This window comes from Microcebus murinus, chromosome 3 (genome assembly GCF_040939455.1).
Source record: "Microcebus murinus isolate Inina chromosome 3, M.murinus_Inina_mat1.0, whole genome shotgun sequence".
NCBI classification, from domain to species: Eukaryota; Metazoa; Chordata; class Mammalia; order Primates; family Cheirogaleidae; genus Microcebus; species Microcebus murinus.
The window spans coordinates 44,932,359-44,956,259 of NC_134106.1; the positions used below are offsets into that span (position 1 = coordinate 44,932,359).

The 23,901-nt window shown below is 43.5% G+C and overlaps 1 protein-coding gene across 4 annotated transcripts in view; it reads left to right on the plus strand.

Moving 5' to 3' along the window:
• Positions 1–23,901, plus strand: part of SPTBN1 (spectrin beta, non-erythrocytic 1) — a 193,720-nt gene that overhangs the window by 139,935 nt on the left and 29,884 nt on the right. For all 4 annotated transcript variants that reach the window (XM_012777810.3, XM_012777814.3, XM_012777811.3 and 1 more), the window contains 14 exons: positions 643–734; positions 2,012–2,092; positions 2,491–2,606; positions 5,886–5,998; positions 7,107–7,294; positions 8,337–8,454; positions 9,477–9,635; positions 10,289–10,591; positions 12,381–12,534; positions 13,231–14,101; positions 14,186–14,323; positions 15,126–15,882; positions 16,646–16,848; positions 22,050–22,140. In XM_012777810.3, the coding sequence (XP_012633264.1) occupies positions 643–734; positions 2,012–2,092; positions 2,491–2,606; positions 5,886–5,998; positions 7,107–7,294; positions 8,337–8,454; positions 9,477–9,635; positions 10,289–10,591; positions 12,381–12,534; positions 13,231–14,101; positions 14,186–14,323; positions 15,126–15,882; positions 16,646–16,848; positions 22,050–22,140 (3,384 nt within the window). The remainder of the gene's footprint in view (positions 1–642; positions 735–2,011; positions 2,093–2,490; positions 2,607–5,885; positions 5,999–7,106; positions 7,295–8,336; positions 8,455–9,476; positions 9,636–10,288; positions 10,592–12,380; positions 12,535–13,230; positions 14,102–14,185; positions 14,324–15,125; positions 15,883–16,645; positions 16,849–22,049; positions 22,141–23,901) is intronic.

Below are 23,901 nucleotides of genomic sequence, written 5' to 3' on the forward strand. Positions count from 1 at the left end.
GAGGAAACTGAGGATCTCACCCAAGGACACACAGTAGATGGTAGAGCCTTGATTCAGACCCAGGCAGTTTGATTTTTGTGCTAATAGACCAGGCTTTATGTATAATGTTGAAAATGTGCCGTCTATGAGTAGCTTATGAATGCAGACTGTGGAAGCACAGCATGTAAACATGCTCTTTCTCTGAGAGTTTGGGTCAGCTTTCAGGAAATGATGCGTACAGTGTCCTCATCAATGAAGGTGGCACCCTGGTTTAAAAAATGTTTGGTTATGAAAAGCCAAACTTAATATTTTTCTGGAGTCTGATGAGATTTCAGATGTACTGTATGAACCACTGTGGTAGCTTGTAGTTGGAAAGATGGGCTATCTTGGTTGCAGACATAACCTCTACTAGGTGCTGGGAACTCAAGCTGGTAACTAGTCTTCCCTTCTGCCTTGCTTCTGTGCAAAGCAAAAAACCTAGTTCTGATTGTGTTTCCAAAGTGAGCCTTGACTTCAGGAATTAGTTTTCACTGACATGTAGAGTCTGCAGGGCAAAGCTTTCATCCCAAGTTCGTTCTTTATGTATATGCAGGCTTGTTCTTCAGTAGCTCTTGTTAGGCAGCTGACCCACCTAAGCATATGGTATTTCTTTGTAAATCTTAGATCCAGGATATCAGTGTGGAAACTGAAGACAACAAAGAGAAGAAATCTGCCAAGGATGCATTGCTGCTCTGGTGCCAGATGAAGACAGCTGGGTGAGTGTGAACTTGAAGGGTGTCGGGCGCTTCTTCCAGGACTGAGTTCCACTGCAGTCATCACTTAGAAAGTGTTGACAGGTATCTTTTCCACTGCTTCCATTGAAAAGTCTTGTTAGCGTGTAAGCAGTTGATGTTTGACTTTTCAGCTAGCTCTCAGAATGGAAGGGTTTCTGCTTTATATTTTGGACCTGCTGCATCTCCACAATCAGATTCCTTCACTTTATTAAGGAAGCTCCCAAGTGCATTGTATTCTGAATTTTTAAACCATGGAAGCATTTTTAGGAAGCACATTCATGACATTTTAAAAATACAGTTGTGAGGTTTTTTCCTCCCTTTGATTTCTGCTATTTTGGGGAGCTTTGTGCAGTAAACTTTAATTTTTTTACATTACCTGTCTCAGTTTTCCTTCCTTTTATACTTCCATTGAAATTTTAGTGAAGATATTTTTAGAGAACTACATCTTTTTTGTTGTTCACTGAAGCTGTCAGGGCTCAACTGATGCTAAACCTTTAAAGTTCTCATCCGATTGGTTTAGGATCATAAGTACTTATTGAGAACCAATTTTCTATCAGATTAATTAGCGTTACTGTCAGAACTACTTTAAGTATAGATGTAACTGTAATGAACATGAAGTGTGGAAACTATCAATTATTAATAGCTTATGGCCTAATAAAGGGGGTCAAGTCAGATATGAACCTTTATCAACCACAGATAAAAAGTTGCTAATAATCAACATGGTATATATAGAAAGTCTGATTTATTATGGATAAGTTTCAAACATGTTTTTCAGGGAGGTACTTGTTTTATAAAGCTTCACCCAATTAAGTGATTTAAGAAAAAAAGAAAGATGAGTGTCACCTGAACAGGTAATCCCCACATTTGTTGTCCCAGGTAATGTGTGAATTTGGATTTCAATGACTACAGGTCCTGGTGTATTTGCAGGTAGAGTAGAAAGCCAGAGGAAGCAGTCCTCAGAGGTGTCTAGTTGTGGTCACTTTTTCCTAAGTAAGAATGGTATTTTAAATCTAGGATACAGTCTACATCTTTTGTGTGATTGAATTGCCAAGCAAGAAAAGCCACATGGATTTATATTTTATTTTTATTGTATAGCAAGCTGGAGTTGACGGGATATTTGCTCTGACTTGATTATCCTTATTGATATTCTCGGCCTTAGGTTTTATAACAAACTTTTTAAAAAAACACTGAATTTAGCAAAAATATAAACCTCTATTTAGTAATTCTGTTGTTGTTCTCTTGTGTTTTGTCCTTGGCAGGTACCCCAATGTCAACATTCACAATTTCACCACCAGCTGGAGGGACGGCATGGCCTTCAACGCACTGATACACAAACACCGGTAATGCCACAGAAGTCATGCTAGCGACCGTGGGGTTCCAGGTGTTGCTGTTCTTCTGTAGCACATCTGGGTGGCTTTTGATTCTCATATACATGGCCTTGGGTGTTGCACCATGGTGGGAATGCCTACGTTCCATGTGAGGAAAATACGGGAGAATATGCAAATTCTCCCAAACAAAACAAACAAGTTCACTCATTATCATCTCTTCTCTTAATAAACTTAGAAGTATTTTATTCAGAAATGAAGTTTCATTGTTTGTTGTAGTTACATGATATTTTAGAGTTTTACTCCACTAAGCGGTTATTTTAACATATTTGGAGCAATAATTACATCTTGTTGGTGACATGATTTCTTTTCAAACCATGATTTTTGTTATGTTCCACTATTGTTCTACACAGGCCTGACCTGATAGATTTTGACAAACTAAAGAAATCCAATGCACACTACAACCTACAGAATGCATTTAACCTGGCAGAGCAGCACCTGGGTCTCACCAAACTGTTGGACCCCGAAGGTAAGGACTCAAGGGATAAAAGCTGGGACTTTCGCATCTGTAGCATCAGAGAATTAATATAAAATCTGTTTTGTGTCAGTATGTTTTATTTGTACAACATGCTTTGGGAATTATCAAAGGAAAAGGAGCTTAATTTTGGTTATGAGGATTTGTAGAAAGCGTGACTTTCAAAAAGGCCTTGAAAGATGAGTATGATTTAAACAGAGTCTGAAGGAGAGGGCGTGCAGGCTTGTGTGAGCAAGGCTTGCATGAGCCAAAGTTGCAGAATCAGGAAAGAGGAAGGTATGTTTGAGGACCAGCAATCCAATGGGAATGGTGTTTAGGATAACAGGGAATACCACCCCACAAGCTAAAGCCTTTAGAGGTTGTTCAACAGGCAGTGGAGAGTCATTGAAGGTTCTTAGCAGCCGTGCTTAAAGTAGAGAACCTGGCACAGGTTTTTAGTGAATGCTTGATGGCTGACATTAATCTGAAGATGGCAAGGAGGTTAGTTTTGGATGGGTAGAGATTGGAGACAGGGGCCTCGTTAGGAGGCTGTGCTTTTGTTTGCTTGTGAGCAAGTAAGAGCTTAAATGAGGAAGGCGAGTTCAGGAAAGGGGAGTGTGGAGTGGGAAAAGGAACAGCACTCTCAGTCCTTTATGGCTGACCACATCCCATTCTCTGTGGGACAGTGATCCCTTTACTCTGTGGGTTCCTGCGTGACATGGAGCTGGCCTTTGTGGGACAGTCCCTCAGCTTGTAGCTCTCTACCTAACAAAATCCTAATTCTAGGCTTCATTTCAACTTAAGCTCTCATAGGAACTTTTTCTGATTTTGAGAAGCTTTTAAAATATCAGAGGATTTGTTTGTAGTGCTGTAGGTTTATAGATCCTCTCAGCTGTGAGCAAATATTAGAGAGGGAAAAAACCATGTGTATGTGAGTGAAAGTTTAAAGTTTTTATAAATATAGAACAGGAAGTTTAACTCCCCAAGGGCGCATCGAGGTCATGAGGCTGCCAAGCAGGATTCTTGATATTTTCCAATGCATCAGATCTACTGATATGTTTGCTACAGGAAGCTGAGATAAAATTATTTTTGTGCTAACCCACTAAATGATTTCTCAATATAAACAAAAAACTGAAATTCCTTGGGTTGTAATAAATCTTCATGTTTAACCTCTACCTTATTATGGGAAGGAATTTTTCCTTAGCTTTAGCTATTTATACTTTTGATAAAGAACCTTTTTTTCCTATCATAGTGACAAAATTGTTCATTAACTTGCTCATTAGTGTTAATCTTTCTAATAACTGCCCAGTATGAAAAGGGGATTGATGTTCCCCAGATCACAAGGCAAAGAGCTAAAAAATGGCAGCTGGTGTCACTTATCCTTTGAATTTGATCTTGATCATTAGTTGTCCAGAACATCACTTAAAAAATACTTGTGTAGACAAGTTAAGTACAAAGTTTTGCCTGCTCACTCCTTGCAGTTATGTGAACATTTTGCATTGATTAAATGGGATAAAAGATTGGCATTTTCATCTGGCTGTCCTCTAATTCTCTCTCTCTCGGGTACACTTTGATGGAGCTGAGCAGACGCAAGAGCCTTGGGGTGGGAACGGTAGCTGCGATTCTGGCCTTGCTGCTGTCAGCTGACATGGTGACCCCACGCGGGGAGCGGCCCAGCACTGGGCCCTAGTTTTCTCACGTTCAAAATACAAAAAACAATCTTGCTTCATACAGGGCTGTTGGGAGGGTAGAAACGAAACGTACATGTGTGAATATATCTTGAAAAAAAGCCTGATGCATCTGTTAAGAACTATCCTGTGATTTTTCTTCTCAATCTGTCCCAAGTTGAGCACTTTACTCAATATTGCTATACCTCAAAGACTCGCCATTTTTGTTCATTTGTTCCTTCTCTCAATAAATATTTATTGACCACCTACTTTGTGCAGGGCAACAAACTAAGAAAGTGGGAGGTAAAGTGGCATAGGGGCTTGCCAGGACAGACTCTTCTTGCCCTCAGGGACTGAGTCTTGTAAGGCAAATAAAGGAGGCATAAATAATTACAGTACCTGGCAGAAGGTGACCCACGTGTCCATACAAAGTTCTAGGACAGTCGAAGAGGGAGACAGTAATTCCAGCTATAGGATCATAAACGGTTGTGTTGGGGTGGTAACTTTGAGCTGGACTTTGAGGGATGGCAAGATAGTGATGAGGTAGGGAAGACCATCTCAGGCAGACAGTAGTTGTGTGTGGAAGGAGGCATGTTAGAAATTGTGGGGCGTATATAGAGAATGGTGAATAGTCAAGTTTGGTTTAGATATGTAGTGCCTGAAAAGAAGTAGTAGGCTATAGAATTAAAATGTCTAGAACAATGGTTGACTCATAGAGGAAGCCCAATAAACATTTGTGGAATAGAAGGATAGAAAAAAGGGAAGGAAAGTTACAGCCAGATTCTAGAGAATTAGAGGGCTAATACTTTATTTTTCAGACTGTGAAAAGCACTTTTGAGTAATTTTGAGCTAAAAGGAAATCTGTTCACAGCTGTGCTTCTGGAAGATCAGTCTGGGTGCAGTATGTGAGCAAATTAGGTAGTGGGGAAACGCCAAGGAGAGGTCTGGGTTTCAGGTGTGGTTGTGGGACCGGGAGGGTCTGAACCACGAGTGACAATAAGGTTTCCGTTATGTAGAGCCATCCAGCACTTGTAACTTTGACTCCAGCGGTATGAAGCAATTTATGTAGCCAAGACATTTATACCCCCGCAATACTCTGAGATTATAAATAAATAAATAAATAAATAAATAAATAAATAAATAGGTAGGTAGGTAGGTAGGTAGGTAGGTAGGTAGATAGATAGATAGATAGATAGATAGATAGATAGATAGATAGATAGATAGATAGATAGATAGAGCCATCCAGACTCAGATTAGTGACTAGCTGGGTGTACACGTAACAAGGAGATAAAGATGTCCAAAGACTGAGCGACTGGGGGGAGACACTGGTGCCATAAGCAGAAATGAAGACTTAAGAAACACAAGCCCAGTTTGGTAAAGTAGGGACAAGAGGAAGAACATGATGTGCCTGTAGATGGTATTTTATGAATATTCCCATAATAAATGGATCAGTGAGATGGTTTCATCCTCATTGTCCTTACAATTCATGCACTGATGGCAGAACTCTTAAATACAAAAAATGAAGATACTGGACTGTTCAGTGTCGTCAGATGGTCATTCTGTTTGTTCCTGCTGCCTGGGTAGGGCAGGGAACGGTACCCTGAACAGAATCTTCTCTGGGTTACAGACATCAGCGTGGACCACCCCGATGAGAAGTCCATTATCACTTACGTGGTGACTTACTACCACTACTTCTCTAAGATGAAGGCCTTGGCTGTTGAAGGAAAACGAATTGGAAAGGTGAGTGCACACCAGTTTTCTAAGTTGTGAGACTCGAAAGGTTCCTGTCTCGCTGTACTGCCGCTGAGCACCTCGTTCTCCCACGCGCTCAGGAAGCTTGCCAGTAGCAGTTTGTGGCAGACTACAAATGGTGGGGAAGTAGGCAGAAGCCTCCCAAAGCGTAACTGGAGGTATAGGAGTGATGGCTAAAATATTTAGGAAAAGATTTGAGAGAGGGTCTCAGACCCAGAAACACCTCTCTCTCCCCAACCTTTCTAGAAAATTGGGTATTAGAAATCTGACCAAGTTGGCCAATGTCATGGGTGTGAAATCCTACTTAACACACTTGAAAAGGCTCCTTATTAGGCTTTTTACTTTCACTCTTCATTTGGCTGTTGTTCACCTGCCTTTTTTCTGTTTGTTGTTTTGTTTTGTTTTTTGAGACAGGGTCTCACTCTTGCTGGCTAGAGTGCAGTAGTGTTTTCATAGCTCACTGCAACCTCAAACTTATGGGCTCAATCGATGTTCCTTCCTGTCTGAGACTCCCAAGTAACTGGGACAACATGTGCACATCACCTCGCCCAGCTAATTTTTCTATTTTTTGTAGAGACAGGGTCTTACTATTGCTCATGCTGGTCTCAAACTCCTGACCTCAAGTGATCCTCCTGCCTTGGCCTCCCAGAGTGCTAGGATTATAGGCAAGAGCCACTGTGCCTGGCCGACCTGCTATATTTTTCAGAACACCTCAGATCAACAGATAACATTGTTCTCTGGATGGAATGTAATGGGAAATTCATGGGACAGGACCAAGCTAAAGAGAGCCGTTTTTTGTTTCTCTAGGCATTTTGGAGGTTAAGCTACAGAATTCATTCAGAAATTCTTTGCCTGGGGGTTGGGAGGATACAGAACTAATTACAGTTGAACTAAGCTGTCATTGCTCACAAAGAAAAGCCCGGGTCTGGGTGCCTATTAGCAAATGTTTCCTTGAGTTAAAATGCTTGTGCCAAAGTAGGACAGAACCATTTCAAAGCCAGTTGTTAAAGTGTGCATATGCTCATGTAGGGTTGCAATTATAGTTTTCCTTACGTGGTGATATGATCTTCTCAATTTTTCTAACCCTTGTGTACAGGTGCTTGACAATGCTATTGAAACAGAAAAAATGATTGAAAAGTATGAATCACTTGCCTCTGACCTTCTGGAGTGGATTGAGCAAACCATCATCATTCTGAACAATCGCAAATTTGCCAATTCACTGGTTGGGGTTCAACAGCAGCTTCAGGCATTCAACACTTACCGCACTGTGGAGAAACCACCCAAGTAAGATGCAAATTGTAATGAGTGACCATCAATATGGGAAGAGAGGTCACTGCAGCCAACAGACCCCTGTTTTATGACCGCTGTGATCTCATCTCTTAACTGAATGCCTCTCACCAGTGGCCTGTGTTACTCCTTTCATCTGTGTCCCTGAGATTTATTATACATCATGCCCTCTCTGAGCAGTTGCCAATAGAAATGTGCCAGTGATGTACAGGACACATGAGAATACTAAGAAACGGTACAGGTCTCCAATCCATTACCCAAAATCCCTGTGCTCGTGTGTTTCAGGACTCCATATTTTTTTGATTTTTAGAAAAGTAGCACAGCACATATGTTATATAAGATCCCACATGGGTCTGACGCAGTAACTCATAATCAAGCCCGCTAAATACCTGAAGCAAAATATGTAAATATTCACATTGTGTTACATAAAAAAGATAATAGTTTCGTAACAGTTCAGATCAGATTTTGCTGATTTTGACTTTTCATATATTTTGAAAGTTCATAATTGTTGAATAAGGTTTGTAGACTTTTATCTCTCGCTTACTATATAGTTCTACACTCATTCTTTCTTTCTTCTGAAAGTTCTGCTCAGTTGTGGATTCCTTGGTGAGGTCTCTTGAAACCCTTTGAAAATTATATCATGTAGACTTTTGAAATAATCCTTATTGAACGCATTCAGCTGTGCTCTCTGAATGAAGTAAGTCCATTGTCCAGGACTTAGGGTTTAAACCTTGATTGAGGTGATTAATAAAAGAGTATCGTGTGCCCTTGACACCTTCAAATATAAATCTCAGCAACAACAAACAAACAGCCACAAAAAATTCCACCATTTGGCATATTTTGAGGTTGGTAATACCCCATAACTAACCCACTGCTGTCTCTCTGACATGCATTTCACATAAATCAGACCAGATATTAATGGCTTTTAAAATTGCATGACTGTGTAAAATGGTTTTTTCTCTAGTAACAAATGAATTTTTCCCCTTGAAGGAACAAACTATAATAGATAATGTTTATGGCTGTTTTCTCCTATGCTTAGATTTACTGAGAAGGGGAACTTGGAAGTATTGCTTTTCACTATTCAGAGCAAGATGAGGGCCAACAACCAGAAGGTCTACATGCCCCGAGAGGGGAAGCTCATCTCTGATATTAACAAGGTAAAATGCATCTGGTCCTTTTGGAGCCTTGACCTCTTATAGATTTCAGGATCTATCCCTGGGTCTTGATTGCTAAGTGGACAGGAGACTGAAAGGGTCTGTCTCTGCCTGCTGATCTGGTAATTGGCAGCTGGTGCTCAGGTGTGGCAGAGGGCCGAGCAGCTACTTGAGGTAGGCCAGTCTGGTGGGCGCTTTAGGAGAGCAATGTTAGATTTTATCAAACCAGCTTTGGCTCAGGCTATTTGCCTTGCTACTCAAATGATACTGGTTTACCCTCATCTGTCCCAGGCAATCATCTCAAACCTCTCTAAATGACAGAAAGGAAAAATCAAAACCTTACTTCATGTGTTTGGAAACTCTAGAAGTTGTGGGGCTTAGGATGTTGGCTCCTTCCATCAGAGAAGCTCTCAAGTAAACAATTTTCATTATCGTGGCAATTTTGGAATTTCACAATGGCATTATTTCCAGCTAAAAATTGGAAAAATCTAGAACTCTGTGGTTAGTTGTACGCACTTAGATTCCTTTGAGTGGAATGTTTGGATTTTTTTTAAAACGTGAAGACAGATATTTCCTAGGAATAAATTTAATGTGGACAGTCGGTCAGGATTTTGAAAGAAATTTCAGATGTGTAAATTTTTAAAAAGTGGCTCAAGGTAGAGCGAATGAGAGATTTATAATTTTTCTTTCTGAGAAAAATCATTTATGTTTTTTATAGGATGAGCTATTTAAGGCAATTTATTTCCTCTTAAAGTAAGAGATTTATAACCTGTATTGCTTCATATCTATAGTGTTGTTTTCCAAGCACAACACAGGATCTTTAGATTTAGATAGGGCTAGAGTGTTTCCGTGAGGCCTCTCTGAGAGAAAAATATTTTCTTCTCAAGGCTTAAGAGTCAGCGAGGGTGGGAACGGGATTTCCCTTTCAAGTTCTCAGATCTGTTTGAGAAATACTAGCTGTTGGCTGTAGACAAGGAAGGTTCCTTGAACATTGCAGGAAATTTTTTTCTCCCCCATTTCTACAGGCCTGGGAAAGACTGGAAAAGGCGGAACATGAGAGAGAACTGGCCCTGCGGAATGAGCTCATAAGACAGGAGAAACTGGAACAGCTTGCCCGCAGATTCGATCGCAAGGCAGCTATGCGGGAGACTTGGCTGAGTGAAAACCAGCGTCTGGTGTCTCAGGTTCTGTTCTCAGCATTAAAGAAACCATTCCTGGGGTGACTTAGAAATGTAGCCCATACCCAAGAGGCGTAGGGCCATAGGACCACAGGACAGCTGCTTGTCAGTATCCAGTATTCTGAAGTAACTGCCAGGTCATCTTGCTTACTTCCCATGAAGAGGATGTTTATAACTTCTGATATACTTTCTCTTCTATTTATCTAATTTTTCATAGATTTGGAAGAGGCTAAAGCAGAGTTTGTTTAGAGCCAGTGAGTGTGTGTGAACCATTCACGTTTATATAAGTTTTAACGATTCTTCCCTTTCCCTTAATCTTTGACCAACTAACCCTTAAGGCAGTTTGACTGGTCATGAAGTAACAAAAGTGGCTTTCTTTTCCACTTGGCTTGACATAAGCAATCACCTGCTCAGTCTCGTAAGTCAGGTGCTAGATAGGAACTGGGCCCCTCTACAAACAAGAAGCTGCTGGTTTGCTTTGGAGAGGATATCTGAGCTCAGGCAGAGACCAGTGGGGTGGGGGACTCAGGAGTCAGGTTTGGCTTTAGCTACACCAGGGATTAAGGTATGCTCAGGATTTCACCTCTGTTCTCTGTTTCTTTTTCTTAGATTGGGTGACTTTTTAATGTCATGTTTCTTTTTATTTCATTTCTCTGTAGGACAACTTTGGGTTTGACCTTCCAGCAGTTGAGGCCGCCACAAAAAAGCATGAGGCCATTGAGACCGACATTGCCGCGTACGAGGAGCGTGTGCAGGCTGTGGTGGCTGTGGCCAGGGAGCTTGAGGCGGAGAATTACCATGACATCAAGCGCATCACAGCAAGGAAGGACAATGTCATCCGGCTCTGGGAATACCTACTAGAACTGCTCAGGGCCCGGAGACAGCGGCTCGAGATGAACCTGGGGCTGCAGAAGATATTCCAGGAAATGCTCTACATTATGGACTGGATGGATGAAATGAAGGTAAAACCTGACCAAAAGGAAGCTGGAGCTGGTCCTACCAGACCTCTGTTTTTCAGGACCCATCCACTAATCCCCTAACGTGCAGTCATGCTCCTTGCTAACTAACTGCCCACGTGTAAAGCCAGAGAGGGGCCACGTTACCCTTGGGAAGATTGTTAGCTCACAGGTTATGAGACGTGAAATGTGAAAAGAGCAGTTCAGTAGCCAGAGGTCTGTTACTGTGTTTAAGATCTAATTTAGATATATTCCTGTAGGGAATCAGTCAAATTGTGGTTTTGTTTTTAATTTTTTAGGGTCAAACTAGCTTTCTGTATCATTGATCTTTGTAGGAGTGGGTGATACTGGAAGAGGGCCCACGGAGTGAGTGTGAACAGGTGGGAGAGCGCGGTAGGTGGTGTGGACAGAGCACAGGTCAGGAACCAGGTGGCCAGAGTCCAAAGTGCCTAATCTCTTTGCACCCCCTTTCTTTATACTTAAACAGAGATCGTAATTACTGTCTACCACATCCAGTAGTTACAGGGATAGAGTGCAGTAATGCGTGTGGATCATAGGGCCAGCCGGATGGCAGAGGCTGCTGATGCCGGTTTGTGCTTCCCTTTCTATTATTGACATCTCTGAGCTTTCCCCCTGTGCAGGAAGAGACCTGCCCTCGTGCCATAGCACTGTGCCTGTTGGTGTCCTCTGATGCAGGCATGGAACACTTACTCCTGTCAAGCAGTTCTCCAGCTGGGATGCATTTAGCCTTGTAGGTAGAACAGAGTAGAACAGCGTTCAGACAGCCCCATGAAGCCTCCTGTGTCTCAGCACACTGTGTTCCCAAGCGTGACCTTATGCAGGAGATGTCCTTCCCAGGACATAAGCCCTCTTGTATTGCTTAGCTCCTGAACTATTCCTGGCACAGGGGCAAGGTCACCTGATACCATCAGTTTTCTCTCCCATTGTCCCAGATTTATTATGTTCTTAGGTATGGTCTGTCTTGACCTCTTAAAATAGGAATGTTCATAAAATGTAGCAGATGTGATTTTCATTTTATAAATCAGGATGTGCATGCTAATGCAGGCTGGTCTAGAGATTTCCTTAGAAGAGTGAAGTAGAAATTGTACCTGGAGAGGATATAGGGATGAGGCCCCTATATTTGGCTCATTGATAAAAGAAATAAGAAAATGTCAGTGGGTTCGAACTTAAACCCAGGAAGTTGCTTGGGTTCTTCTAAGCATGGCAGCCACCTGACCCTGCTCTCCTTATTGGGTTGAAGATATAGCTTATAAGCTTCTAAGCTAGATTCTTTTCCTGTTTGTGTAAGTATGGTAGAGGCATACCAGTAAGCTCTTAACAGAGGAAAAGCATCCACTTAAGGGGCCAGCAACTTCTAAAAGATTTCTTTTAAGCTTTGAAGTATCTGAGTCTATTATCCTTACCTCTTAGCTTCCCGAAAAGTTGTTGTTGCAGCAGTTTCTTCTTGAAGCCTCAGCTTATATTTTGGAATCTCTCATGTAGGCCCCTCCTCCCTTTTATTTTATTCTGTACTTTTCAGTGTATTTGACTTGCTTATTCTGAGGTAGATGATCCTTACAGGAGTTTATTATGTCTCTGCTGGTGCTGGCTTTCGGGTTTGATTTGTTGTTCTGGTTTGTTCGCCATTCATCTTCCCTGGAAGATACGGGGTCCCTGGCAGGCTAGAGGGCAAGTGCAGCTCAGTTGCTGGCTTTCTGCTTGTCCAAAGATTGTGTAGTGCTGAAGTCAAGGTGTTGTATTCACAGATGTCCTTTCTGTTTCCTCTTGTGCACAGGTGCTATTATTGTCTCAAGACTATGGCAAACACTTGCTCGGCGTGGAAGACCTGTTACAGAAGCACGCCCTGGTTGAAGCAGACATCGGCATCCAGGCAGAGCGGGTGAGAGGTGTCAATGCTTCTGCCCAGAAGTTTGCAACGGATGGGGAAGGTAAGGATGGCCCATTCCAAGAGTAACCTTCTGGTCACTAGAGATCCATCTTTATGGGAGTACATAAGTTGTATGTGCCAGTGGGGCTTTTGAAGTTGCTGCACCCCTGTGGGTTCTGTTGGGTTTGTCTGCTACTGTGTCATGGGGCATGAGATACAGTGGGGTGGCCTTCTGAACACAAATTCTGTCTTATTTTTCTGATTCAGGGCACATCCTTTTCTTAAATACGCACATGCTGTTTGGTTTTGAGTGGCTCAATGTTTGGCAGTGAAGCTTTGCCAGACCACACTCTGTGACCTGCACCAGTATCCTGGTGTGGCTGTTCCAGCAGCTCTGGCTTTCACAGTTAGCCACACTTGTCTGTCTGGAGAATGTTTAGAATGATTTGGTTTTGCTGCTTATGTTTTCAGAAACAATTAAATGCAGCTGCCTTCTTTCATATGATTCACGTGCTTTCTCGATTCATAAGTGATCACTTTGTGGTTGGGCCAAAATAATAATGGTTATCATTACTCCTCCTTCCTGTTCCAATCAAGATTCTGGAAGGTGCTCCATGGCCTACACATCCTGCGTTAGATTTAGAAGTGAACTGGTAGTCCCAGAGTGAGAACATGAGGTGTAGCTTACTGCCTGCAGATGAGCAGGAACCCATGCCGAACTTGGTCACACCCACATCCCTTCCTTGGTGTAAAACAGGTTACAAGCCCTGCGACCCCCAGGTGATCCGAGACCGCGTGGCCCACATGGAGTTCTGTTATCAAGAGCTTTGCCAGCTGGCAGCTGAGCGCCGGGCCCGTCTGGAAGAGTCCCGCCGCCTTTGGAAGTTCTTCTGGGAGATGGCTGAAGAGGAAGGCTGGATACGGGAGAAGGAGAAGATCCTGTCCTCCGATGATTACGGGAAAGACCTGACCAGCGTCATGCGCCTGCTCAGCAAGCACCGGGCCTTTGAGGATGAGATGAGTGGCCGCAGCGGCCACTTCGAGCAAGCCATCAAGGAAGGCGAAGACATGATCACAGAGGAGCACTTCGGGTCGGAGAAGATTCGCGAGAGGATCATTTACATCCGGGAGCAGTGGGCCAACCTGGAGCAGCTCTCGGCCATCCGGAAGAAACGCCTGGAGGAGGCCTCCCTGCTGCACCAGTTCCAGGCAGATGCCGATGACATCGACGCCTGGATGCTGGACATCCTCAAGATCGTTTCCAGCAGCGACGTTGGCCACGACGAGTACTCCACGCAGTCTCTGGTTAAGAAACACAAGGATGTGGCGGAGGAGATCGCCAATTACAGACCCACCATCGACACGCTCCACGAGCAAGCCAGCGCCCTCCCCCAGGAGCACGCAGAGTCTCCGGACGTGAGGGGCAGGCTGTCGGGCATCGAGGAGCGGTACAAGGAGGTGGCAGAGCTGACGCGGCTGAGGAAGCAGGCGCTCCAGGACACCCTGGCCCTGTACAAAATGTTCAGCGAGGCTGATGCCTGTGAGCTCTGGATCGATGAGAAGGAGCAGTGGCTCAACAACATGCAGATCCCAGAGAAGCTGGAGGACCTGGAGGTCATCCAGCACAGGTGAGTGGGGTGCTGCCGGGCATTGGCCCTCCCGTGACCACCAGTGGCCAAGGAGCTGACCACCCTGTTGAATTGCCATTTCAGGTTCGAGAGCCTAGAACCAGAAATGAACAACCAGGCTTCCCGGGTCGCGGTGGTAAACCAGATCGCACGCCAGCTGATGCACAGTGGCCACCCGAGTGAGAAGGAAATCAAAGCCCAGCAGGACAAACTCAACACGAGGTGAGTGTGAGGCCAGCAGCGTGCCATCCACCTGTGTGTGGGGCTGGGGAGGGTGAGGTCACTGGTGACTTACTGCATAGGGTCACTGGCATCACAGCACTTATGTCATGGCATTGGCATCTGCCTTTCCACATGTCCTGGTTTCACAAGTAGTGTCTCAGGGCAACGTCATTTGTGGCGATAGGATGACCCGTGTCAGCCCAGCACCTGCCCTCCCCACATCAAAGTTAGTTAGAGCTGTGATGTGGCCTAAGCCAAGCATGGTAGAAGGCATTAAAATGGCATCTGTGCTGTCTCTCTTTAAATAATTTTTAGAACAGGATTCTAGCATATTTAAGACTTATTTTGCCAATGAAAGTCCTGATTGTCAGGGCAGACCTTTATCCTAGTCTTATCTTTGTATCGAATAAACACGTTTGAGCAGGTTGTGCTGGCCGACCGGTCTTGGTTCTGAAGGTTACTGTCGGCCTTAGATTTGGAAGGCGTTCTTAGGTGCAGTTCAGAGGTGAGTAAAATGTCACAAACATAAATTAATTCACTCTGGGGACGGATTGTTGTAACTGCTCACATTGGACCTCTATACGTGTCCTCTTCATGTCAGGCTTTTTCCAGATCACATTACATCCCTGAGCCATGTCCGGGTATTTGGTATTCATATATGGAGTGAGATGACTTTCCAGAAATCATATATTCAAAGCAAAGATGGAGAAAACAAATGTGCGGCATTAACCATCACTGTTCATTTCACTATCCAGCCGTAGTCTCCCTTCTTCATGCTGCTCTGTCGTCCCTATACTCACAGGTGGAGCCAGTTCAGAGAGCTGGTCGACAGAAAGAAGGATGCTCTTCTGTCTGCCCTGAGCATCCAGAACTACCACCTCGAGTGCAACGAAACCAAATCCTGGATTCGGGAAAAGACCAAGGTTATCGAGTCCACCCAGGACCTGGGCAATGACCTGGCCGGCGTCATGGCCCTGCAGCGCAAGCTGACCGGCATGGAGCGGGACTTGGTGGCCATCGAGGCGAAGCTCAGCGACCTGCAGAAGGAGGCAGAGAAGCTGGAGTCGGAGCACCCAGACCAGGCCCAGGCCATCCTGTCTCGGCTGGCCGAGATCAGCGACGTGTGGGAGGAGATGAAGACCACCCTGAAAAACCGAGAGGCCTCCCTGGGAGAGGCCAGCAAGCTGCAGCAGTTCCTGCGGGACTTGGACGACTTCCAGTCCTGGCTCTCCAGGACGCAGACGGCCATCGCCTCAGAAGACATGCCTAACACCCTGACTGAGGCGGAGAAGCTTCTCACACAACACGAGAACATCAAAAATGAGATCGACAACTACGAGGAGGACTACCAGAAGATGAGGGACATGGGCGAGATGGTCACCCAGGGACAGACTGACGCCCAGTACATGTTCCTGCGGCAGCGGCTGCAGGCCTTGGACACTGGATGGAACGAGCTCCACAAAATGTGGGAGAACAGACAGAACCTCCTCTCCCAGTCGCATGCCTACCAGCAGTTCCTCAGAGACACAAAGCAAGCCGAGGCCTTTCTTAACAACCAGGTAACGTTCGTCATTGCCTACTCTTCCTTTCTATCCGAGGAGGCCCTGGCTGCCTTTTGAGATCTTTTGGCCTGGGCTGCTGGTTTAAACCACACCTGTATAAAATTAGATGGATAATTTAGAGATGTTTCCCCCCCTCTGGTTTTTAAGGCACTGAAACTCGTTACAGCGTAGGGGACAGGAATCGAAGATTTCCACCAGGAGCTGCCTTGCCTTGCAAAAATAGGGTCCAATTTCACCTACTCTCAAGGACCTCTTCTGTTCATAGTGTGTTCTCATATTTTAAAAGATACCAGTGAGGATTTTTTTTTAACCAAATGATTCTGTCTTCTTGCTCTAGAAGGGTCAGGGACTTCACCTGAGGACACAAGGCAGATTAGAGAAAGAAAAATAGCTGAGGATGGTCACCAACATCAGGGTTGTTAATCTTCCTTAAACCAGAGTGTATGAAGGGTATGTTGCTGTTGCCTTCATGGGCACATGACAGGGCTGTTGTGGTTGATACACAAAGCTTTGGTTACTTTGCTTACTCACTTTGAGGAAAAATTTTAGAGCATTTAAGCACTTACAGAAATTTGGTTTTTTCCTCCCCACTTTTAGTTTTATCTGAGTTAATAGATTATTTTATGTAAGTGTAATGTTGTTTTTATGTAAGTGCAAGTGTTGCGGAGTATGTTGCATGGAAATGTAGAACATAGGAAAATGAGTTCTTACGCTAATATATCATCTCGCTGTGATTTTTTTTTCCCTCTTTTTAAATCAGGAATATGTTTTGGCTCATACTGAAATGCCCACCACCTTGGAAGGAGCTGAAGCAGCTATTAAGAAACAGGAGGACTTCATGACCACCATGGACGCCAATGAGGAGAAGATCAACGCCGTTGTGGAGACTGGCCGGAGGCTGGTGAGCGATGGGAACATCAACTCAGATCGAATCCAGGAGAAGGTGGACTCTATTGATGACAGGTACATTTTTCTGAGGCTCTTAAGAGTCTTGCACCTTGGAACTCTCAACCTTCTGAATTGTTGGCCAGAGATTCATAGGACTGTTGGCATAAATTCCCCAATGGGCAGAACATGAGCACCTAGCCAAGTCTCATTTGCCCACACAGAAAATTAGAGCAGCACGTGGCTGCCTGAGAACGTGGTTCCTGTAAGACATGTACAAGTGTCCACAAAGGGAAAGAATGCCTGAGAAGCCAAGCTAATCCTTAACCAAAGACCTGTAAGAGCTGTAATGCTGAGGGCCTTCTAGGATAAGCCACACCCTTCGAGAGTTGACACATGTTGTGTCACCTGATGGGACCCCGAGAGCCAGACGTTTTCCCAGCCAACCGCATATTCGCCTTCATCCTTGTGAGACTCCTCTTCTGAAGCTTGCCAGGAGAGAGTGGAAAGGGAGGGTGAGGTTTGCTTGTCTTGAGTACCTGGCAGAGCCTCAAAGAACCATTATCTAGCCTTTTTTTAGAAAATTGGCTTTGATAATGCTGTAATAGAATCTTTTTCATGATGAGAAAAGGCCATTTTCCTCTTCTGCCAGGACATATCATTTCTTTTTTTTTTGCATTCTGAAAGATTTCTCCCTTGGCTAAAGGCCAGTGTACTCCCTTTGACCGTAACTCTTTGACTCACCCCTTCCTCTTGCCCCGCCCTGGTTACTAAAGGTGGCGGTCAGGGGAGATCGAAGGTTAGATGCGCCAGAACATGGGCCGGTTCTGGGCAGGTCACCTCAGTCCTGGGCTGACCCATCTGGATCACTAGCCTCTGTTGCAACTGATCCTCTCTGGTCCCAGTTTGGGCTGGATATAAGGGCTGATTGTGAGACTGATGTCATCAAAGAACAGGCTCTTCCTCGAGGCTTCTCCACTGGCTTTTAAGTACATTGAAAAGGAAGAACTTCTTGCTGAGAATATTCCTTGCTTACCACATCGAAGAGGGTCTTCTGGGACCCTTAGTCAGGTTAACTCAAAATAAGATGTGGGGTAGAGAGCGGAAATACTCTTTTTCCCATAAAGATTAAGCTCCTGGCTTTAACACTTCCCCTGTCAGTCTTGTGGGTTTTTGTTTTGTTGCCTTCAGAGCCTAAAGCATATCTTCTAAGGGTGGTACTGGGGAATAGAGCATAACTTATTAATTATATAATTCTGTATCTTTTGCTTTTAAAACAGCTACAAAAAAAGAAAAAAATTCCTTCCACCGAACCTTTCTTAAATGAGTGTGAGAAATAAGAATCGAGCAAGGCATTCTTAACCTGAAAAAAAAATAATTTTCTTTTTTTCTCATGTTAACTCATTATTTTGTAAATATGGTATCTTGTATTCCTCCATGTTAGATGCAGACAGCTGGTTTTGTTAAGGCAGGCTTGCATTCAGACAGACGTGCAGCTGCCTCGCTGCTTCCTTGGTTTATTTTTATGTCCCTAGTGCTGCAGCTGCATGGGGTTGTTGGAAACAGGTGATGCTGTCAAGACCAGAGACTCCTGGATATTAGGGAATGTTTCAGCAGCCCTCAGCTGTGGCTTAACCTTCCTTTTGCCCTTGACCGAAAGCCTGGGCTCCTGGAATTCCAGAGCTTCCTTAGGATCTCTCAGTTTTAAAAAAAGGAATGTAAAGAGGATCCCATACTATTGGTAAGCTCAAGGAAGATGGAAGGAGGGGGCCTTTCTGTTGATCTGTCATCAAGGGAACTACATTTTCTTACTTTTCTCGGCTGGTGTTAACTGAATTCTGGTTTCGCTTTAATATCCCCAGAGGCCTCAAGATCTGAACTGACCCTAGAGGATACTTGTCTATTATAAAAACATACACATCTGTGAGTTCCAGGTGTTGTAGGATCACAGCTAAGTAAACATCTAGGCCTTCAGATCTAATCCCCTTACCCAGAAAGATTCTGACGCTGTGGTTGAAGCTATTCTTGTAGAAGGTAAAGTCATTATAACGTGCTTACGTTCAGGAAATCTCCTAAGTTGAAATGAAAAAGTACCAGAACAAAGACACTGACCCCAGTAGATGTGGGTGGGGCACAAGTGGCCTTCAAAGTGCCTGTGACTGGGTGGAAAGGAGCCTGCTGTCCAACAGCCTGCCCCTGGGGGTGTGGATGAGGAAGGAAACCTCCTGGCTGAAAGGAAAATTCCAGCCACAGCACAGTCCTTGGGGAGCAAGGAACAGTGTCCAGCTTCATGAAGCAAGACCATATCTCACAAGGGAAAACAGGCTTAAAAATTACCCAGCCATTCCATGCAGGTGCCTCAGATTCTTTGCTTTTCACAGGAACCAGTTATACCCAGCATCTGCTTCATGTGGTAGGGGAACTTTTGAGTCTTGTTATGGAGGTAGGAGGCGAGAGATGGAAATAAAGCAAGAGAACCTTGCCCCAAACAAAGCGCACTCTTAAGACTGTGGAAACTACAGCCAAGTTTTAGAAGGCCCTTCTCAGGCCCTTGCCTATAACTGAATCCATGATCCAACCTTGAGAGTATTTCCTGAGTTTTACTTCCCATGAATGCAGTGGGTCACCACTAGTAAACCGTTAAGCCACACTCACTTCTTTTGAGAGTTTTCTGAGTCAGCGACGATCCCAGCTGCCTGCGAGGCTGTTTCACTCTTTAGAGCAACACCATGCAAGAGAAAGGGTGCCTGGGCAGGGACTTGGGCGTACGTGAGACTCGACTACGTAAGAAATACATTTCAGGATTCTATCTGGTTGTATTTCTCCCTTAGCAAATCTTCCCAGACAGAATTTGATATTATTTTCATTTTCATTATTTCCATGAGCATCAAAGATGCTCTGGGATTCTTCTTTACCATCCTAGCACTTTTGTGGGATGCCTTGCTGAAAGGAGTGGAAGCTTTCATTCAGGGCCTTTGATTGAAGACAGGACGCCTGCATTTTGTCACTAACTCCAACTCATGTTACCTCCCTCCTGAAGATTTGCTTTATTTTCTTATACTCCCCTAGAAATGGAACTAGAATTTGAGGACTAGGAACTTCAAAAACTTTTCTTGACTTTCCTTACCCACCCATGTTTTTAGATGACTGATTCTTTTTAGTCCAGATTCACTAACAATCTCTTATATTTTATTTATTTTTTATTATTTTTGGTTTTGGATGATGGGTAACAATGACATAAAGTGACTCTGGCCTTTATTTTTTTTTTTTTTGAGACAGTCTCGCTTTGTTGCCCAGGCTAGTGTGAGTGCCGTGGCGTCAGCCTAGCTCACAGCAACCTCAAACTCCTAGGCTCGAGCGATCCTTCTGTCTCAGCCTCCCAAGTAGCTGGGACTACAGGCATGCGCCACCATGCCCGGCTAATTTTATATATATATATCAGTTGGCCAATTAGTTTCTTTCTATTTATAGTAGAGACGGGGTCTCGCTCTTGCTCAGGCTGGTTTTGAACTCCTGACCTTGAGCAATCCGCCCGCCTCGGCCTCCCAGAGAGCTAGGATTACAGGCGTGAGCCACCGCGCCCGGCCTCTGGCCTTTATTATTTTTTGTTGTTATAAAAGCCATAAACATCTAATATTTTTGAGGGGAGATCTACTGCCCTTAATCCTATCTCTAGCACATGCCATTTTAGTGCTTGCTTTCTAATCTGTGCCTTGGAGTTTTATGTCATTTAATATGCATAAGCTCTTTTCATTTAACATTATATAATAACTGGGTTTTTTGTTTGCATTTTACCTAAGTGGTATAAGCATATTAAGATACCTTTTCTTGAAGCTATGGAACTCCTTTCAACTTAAATTAAAAAGGCATATGTATCTAACATATCTGGCAACACTATTTCTATTTATAATAATTTATAAATTTAATAAAAATGTATATAATATGATTTATATGTAACATATAAACATTTATAATTCCTATCATTCTGTAGTCACTGGTACCTGCAGGAGCCACAAGAAGGGATTTTTCCTTCGGTTCTCTGGGCCGATGGTGGCTGCGATGCTGCAGCTATCCTTGGTTTCATCAGCTTTCGCCCAAGGCCCATGTAACACATGTATGGCTACAAGATCTTTCTTTCTCCTGGGGTGGTTTCTTCACACATCATTCAGCAGCACGTGTTCACAGAGCTGCTCTTTCTCAGTGTTGTCAGGAATCTGAAGCTGAGGCTGTGTTCTTTCTCATCGCTGCCATAGGGGATGGCAGAAATAGAGTAGAGACCTTGTCTGGACACAGGCAGTTAGAAAGTGCTTTGAAAATCAGAGCGAAAACCCAGTTCTCTCTTTTGCACTGTTCCTTTACCTGTCTTAATACCCTCAACACAGATTGGCTTTCTTGCTTAGGTTACTCAGGAATATCAGGTACATGTATTCAGTGCAGTGCCTCGTGACCTTCGGCGGGTCCTCCCCTGTTGCAGCGGAGCCATGGAAAGGCATTCCTTCTCACAGCACTCACACTGCTCTTCTGGGTGTGTGAAGGAAGCTTGCCAGAGTGCTGGCCGCTTCAAGGCCTGTGGGGAAGGAGCCCAATGAGCGTGCGGTGTTTGAGCTGGGGAGCAAGCGCCCCATTTCCCTTAACATTCACCAAGTTCAGCAGCTCTTTCCAATTCTTACAAGTTTTTTATTTAAGGGTTTGTGCTTTTACTTCACTGAACCTTAGTTACCCTAATCTGTTAATTCAAAATGGGATTGAATAAGTGTGGGATCTCAGCAGTTCAAAAAAATTGTTATTCCTGTTGGTTTTGTTGGTTTGGGTGAGTTTATTTCAAGATAGGCAACTGTTTAAGAGGAAGCATTTATTTAAAGCCACCTACATGATTATATATATTTTCTTAGCCTTGTATGTGTCACCCAGTTGTGAGTTTCTTGAAGATAAGTTTCAAATTGTCCCACAGTGCCTAAAAGAGGGACTTGCACACAGTGAATACTCAGAATTTTTTCCCAGCACTAGATTGGGAAGCACCAAATTAACACAGGTATCTGACTATGTGTTTGGCCTGCTGTGTAGCTTGGACAGGTGTTTGGGTCTCTCTCGTACCATGGCTAACTCATTTAGAGGATGCTAAAATCCCTCATTTATCTTGTCTCCTTCACATAATTAAGAACTGTAAGCAAACTCTTTTCAGCATACCTACAAACCTAGGAAAGAAATTGATTTATAAATTCTGTATTTCTGGATTACTTTTCTTTTTTAAAAATAATTTTTGTTATTATTATAACCAGACATAGGAAGAATCGTGAGGCAGCCAGTGAACTTCTGATGAGATTGAAGGACAACAGGGATCTTCAGAAGTTCCTGCAAGATTGTCAAGAGGTACGTTGCCCTCTAATCCTTCCCTTCTTCGTTTCCAATAGTTGCTAGCCTGCATTTAGCAGAAGAGTCTTTTGAATTATAAAATTAATGAGGCCGGAAATTCCTATCACCCATTTGATTTGCAGGTGGGGAAATGTGGCACTTCGTTGGTTCTCTAACCTACAAGCTACCACTTAGAGTAACTAGATTATTATAATCTAGAACATTAGAGTATAGAACTTGACTATTTATTATAGTAGCCACTAACCACATATGGCTATTTCATTTTAATTTAATTAAAATTAAATAAAATTAACAGCATAGTTCCTCCATTATGCTAGCTATATTTTAAGTGCTCAGTTGTCAGCTATGACTACTGGCTACCATATTGGACAACACAGACATAGAACATTTCCATTGTCATAGAAAGTTCTGTTTCATGTCCTAGAATATTCTGCAACATAGAAATTTTTAGTGTTATGTTTTAACTCTTCTAGAGCAATGTATGTTTAAATGGTACAGAAGGAGGAAAGAACTAAAAGGAACTGAAACTGGCTACCAAGTAAGAAGTAGAGATTTTAAAAACACAAATAAGGTTTATTATTTACTTAGGACCTTAAAATACCATCTTTCAGGTTCCTTCAATGTGTATCTAACATGCAAAGAGCAGTAATCCTAATTCTAACACCAAATTTTAACATGTAGTATTGATCTGATGATTCTCATACTATTTCATGTTCCCCGATACATATATAAACAAACTTTGAAAACTAAAGTTGACCAGAAAAAAGTATCTAGCAGACTTCACAGGTGTGAATTCCTATGAACATCATATTTCTCTGTCTGCCAGAGAACAATAGTGAGACTCTGTTTTTTCTGGTTTATTAGAATAAATACCCTTGAAGATAAAAATGGGGTGATGAATATCCACATGAAGCATCAGGGACCTTAAAGGGTTAAGAGTGTGGGGGCAGGGGCAGGTTGTGTGCTCAGAATATGACTCCAATCATCACAAACACCCTGCATGCAAACGTGTGGCTGTGTTAAAAGTAATCTGGCTCTAACGACATCTGTTAGATCATCTGTGACAGAAGCGATCCTTCATGTCCATTCAACTGCTGTCTCTTTGTGAGTCTTGCAATGTGCTTTTGCAGCTAAACCTTAAGAAGAAAAGCCCCTAAACTGTGTAGCTTAGGGTCTGTCAGCTTTAAGCACCACATTGACAAATCTAGGTCTTCGGGGGATTTGCCTGGAGCCAGACGGGCTGAAGACTGGCATGCCTTTTCCAAGTGACATCCAAATAGTAACCCATTTGATAGGATGCTCACTTAAGGAGGCTTTCACATCCCGAGACAGGGCATAGCAGAGGGCGATGGGCTCTAAAGTTAGCTGTGTGGACTTGCGTCTTGTGCTGCAGTGAATGCCGATTGGCCATTTCGCCTTGGAGGGAGTAAAAGGGTCGAGGAGGTGTTTGCAGGCCAGACTGTGCCTTCCACAGATTAGTGGTCCCTGTGTCACCTTGCTGTTTCCCTTGCAGCAACCATCAGTGACACATTTTTAACCTCAGGCCGTATTCTGGGGGGTTGTGGGACCAGTGGGATGCCATGTTCCTGCTTTTAAAGGGCAAGTTATTAAGATGAAATTCCTTCACCTAACCATGTTGAAGCCCCGGTTAAGTGTGAGAAAAAGAATGCCAGGGAATGAGCAGTTGAGTGGTCAAGGGGAATCCCATTTATATTTGGAATTTCCTGTCCCCTGTTTTCCACTTACACACATGTACAG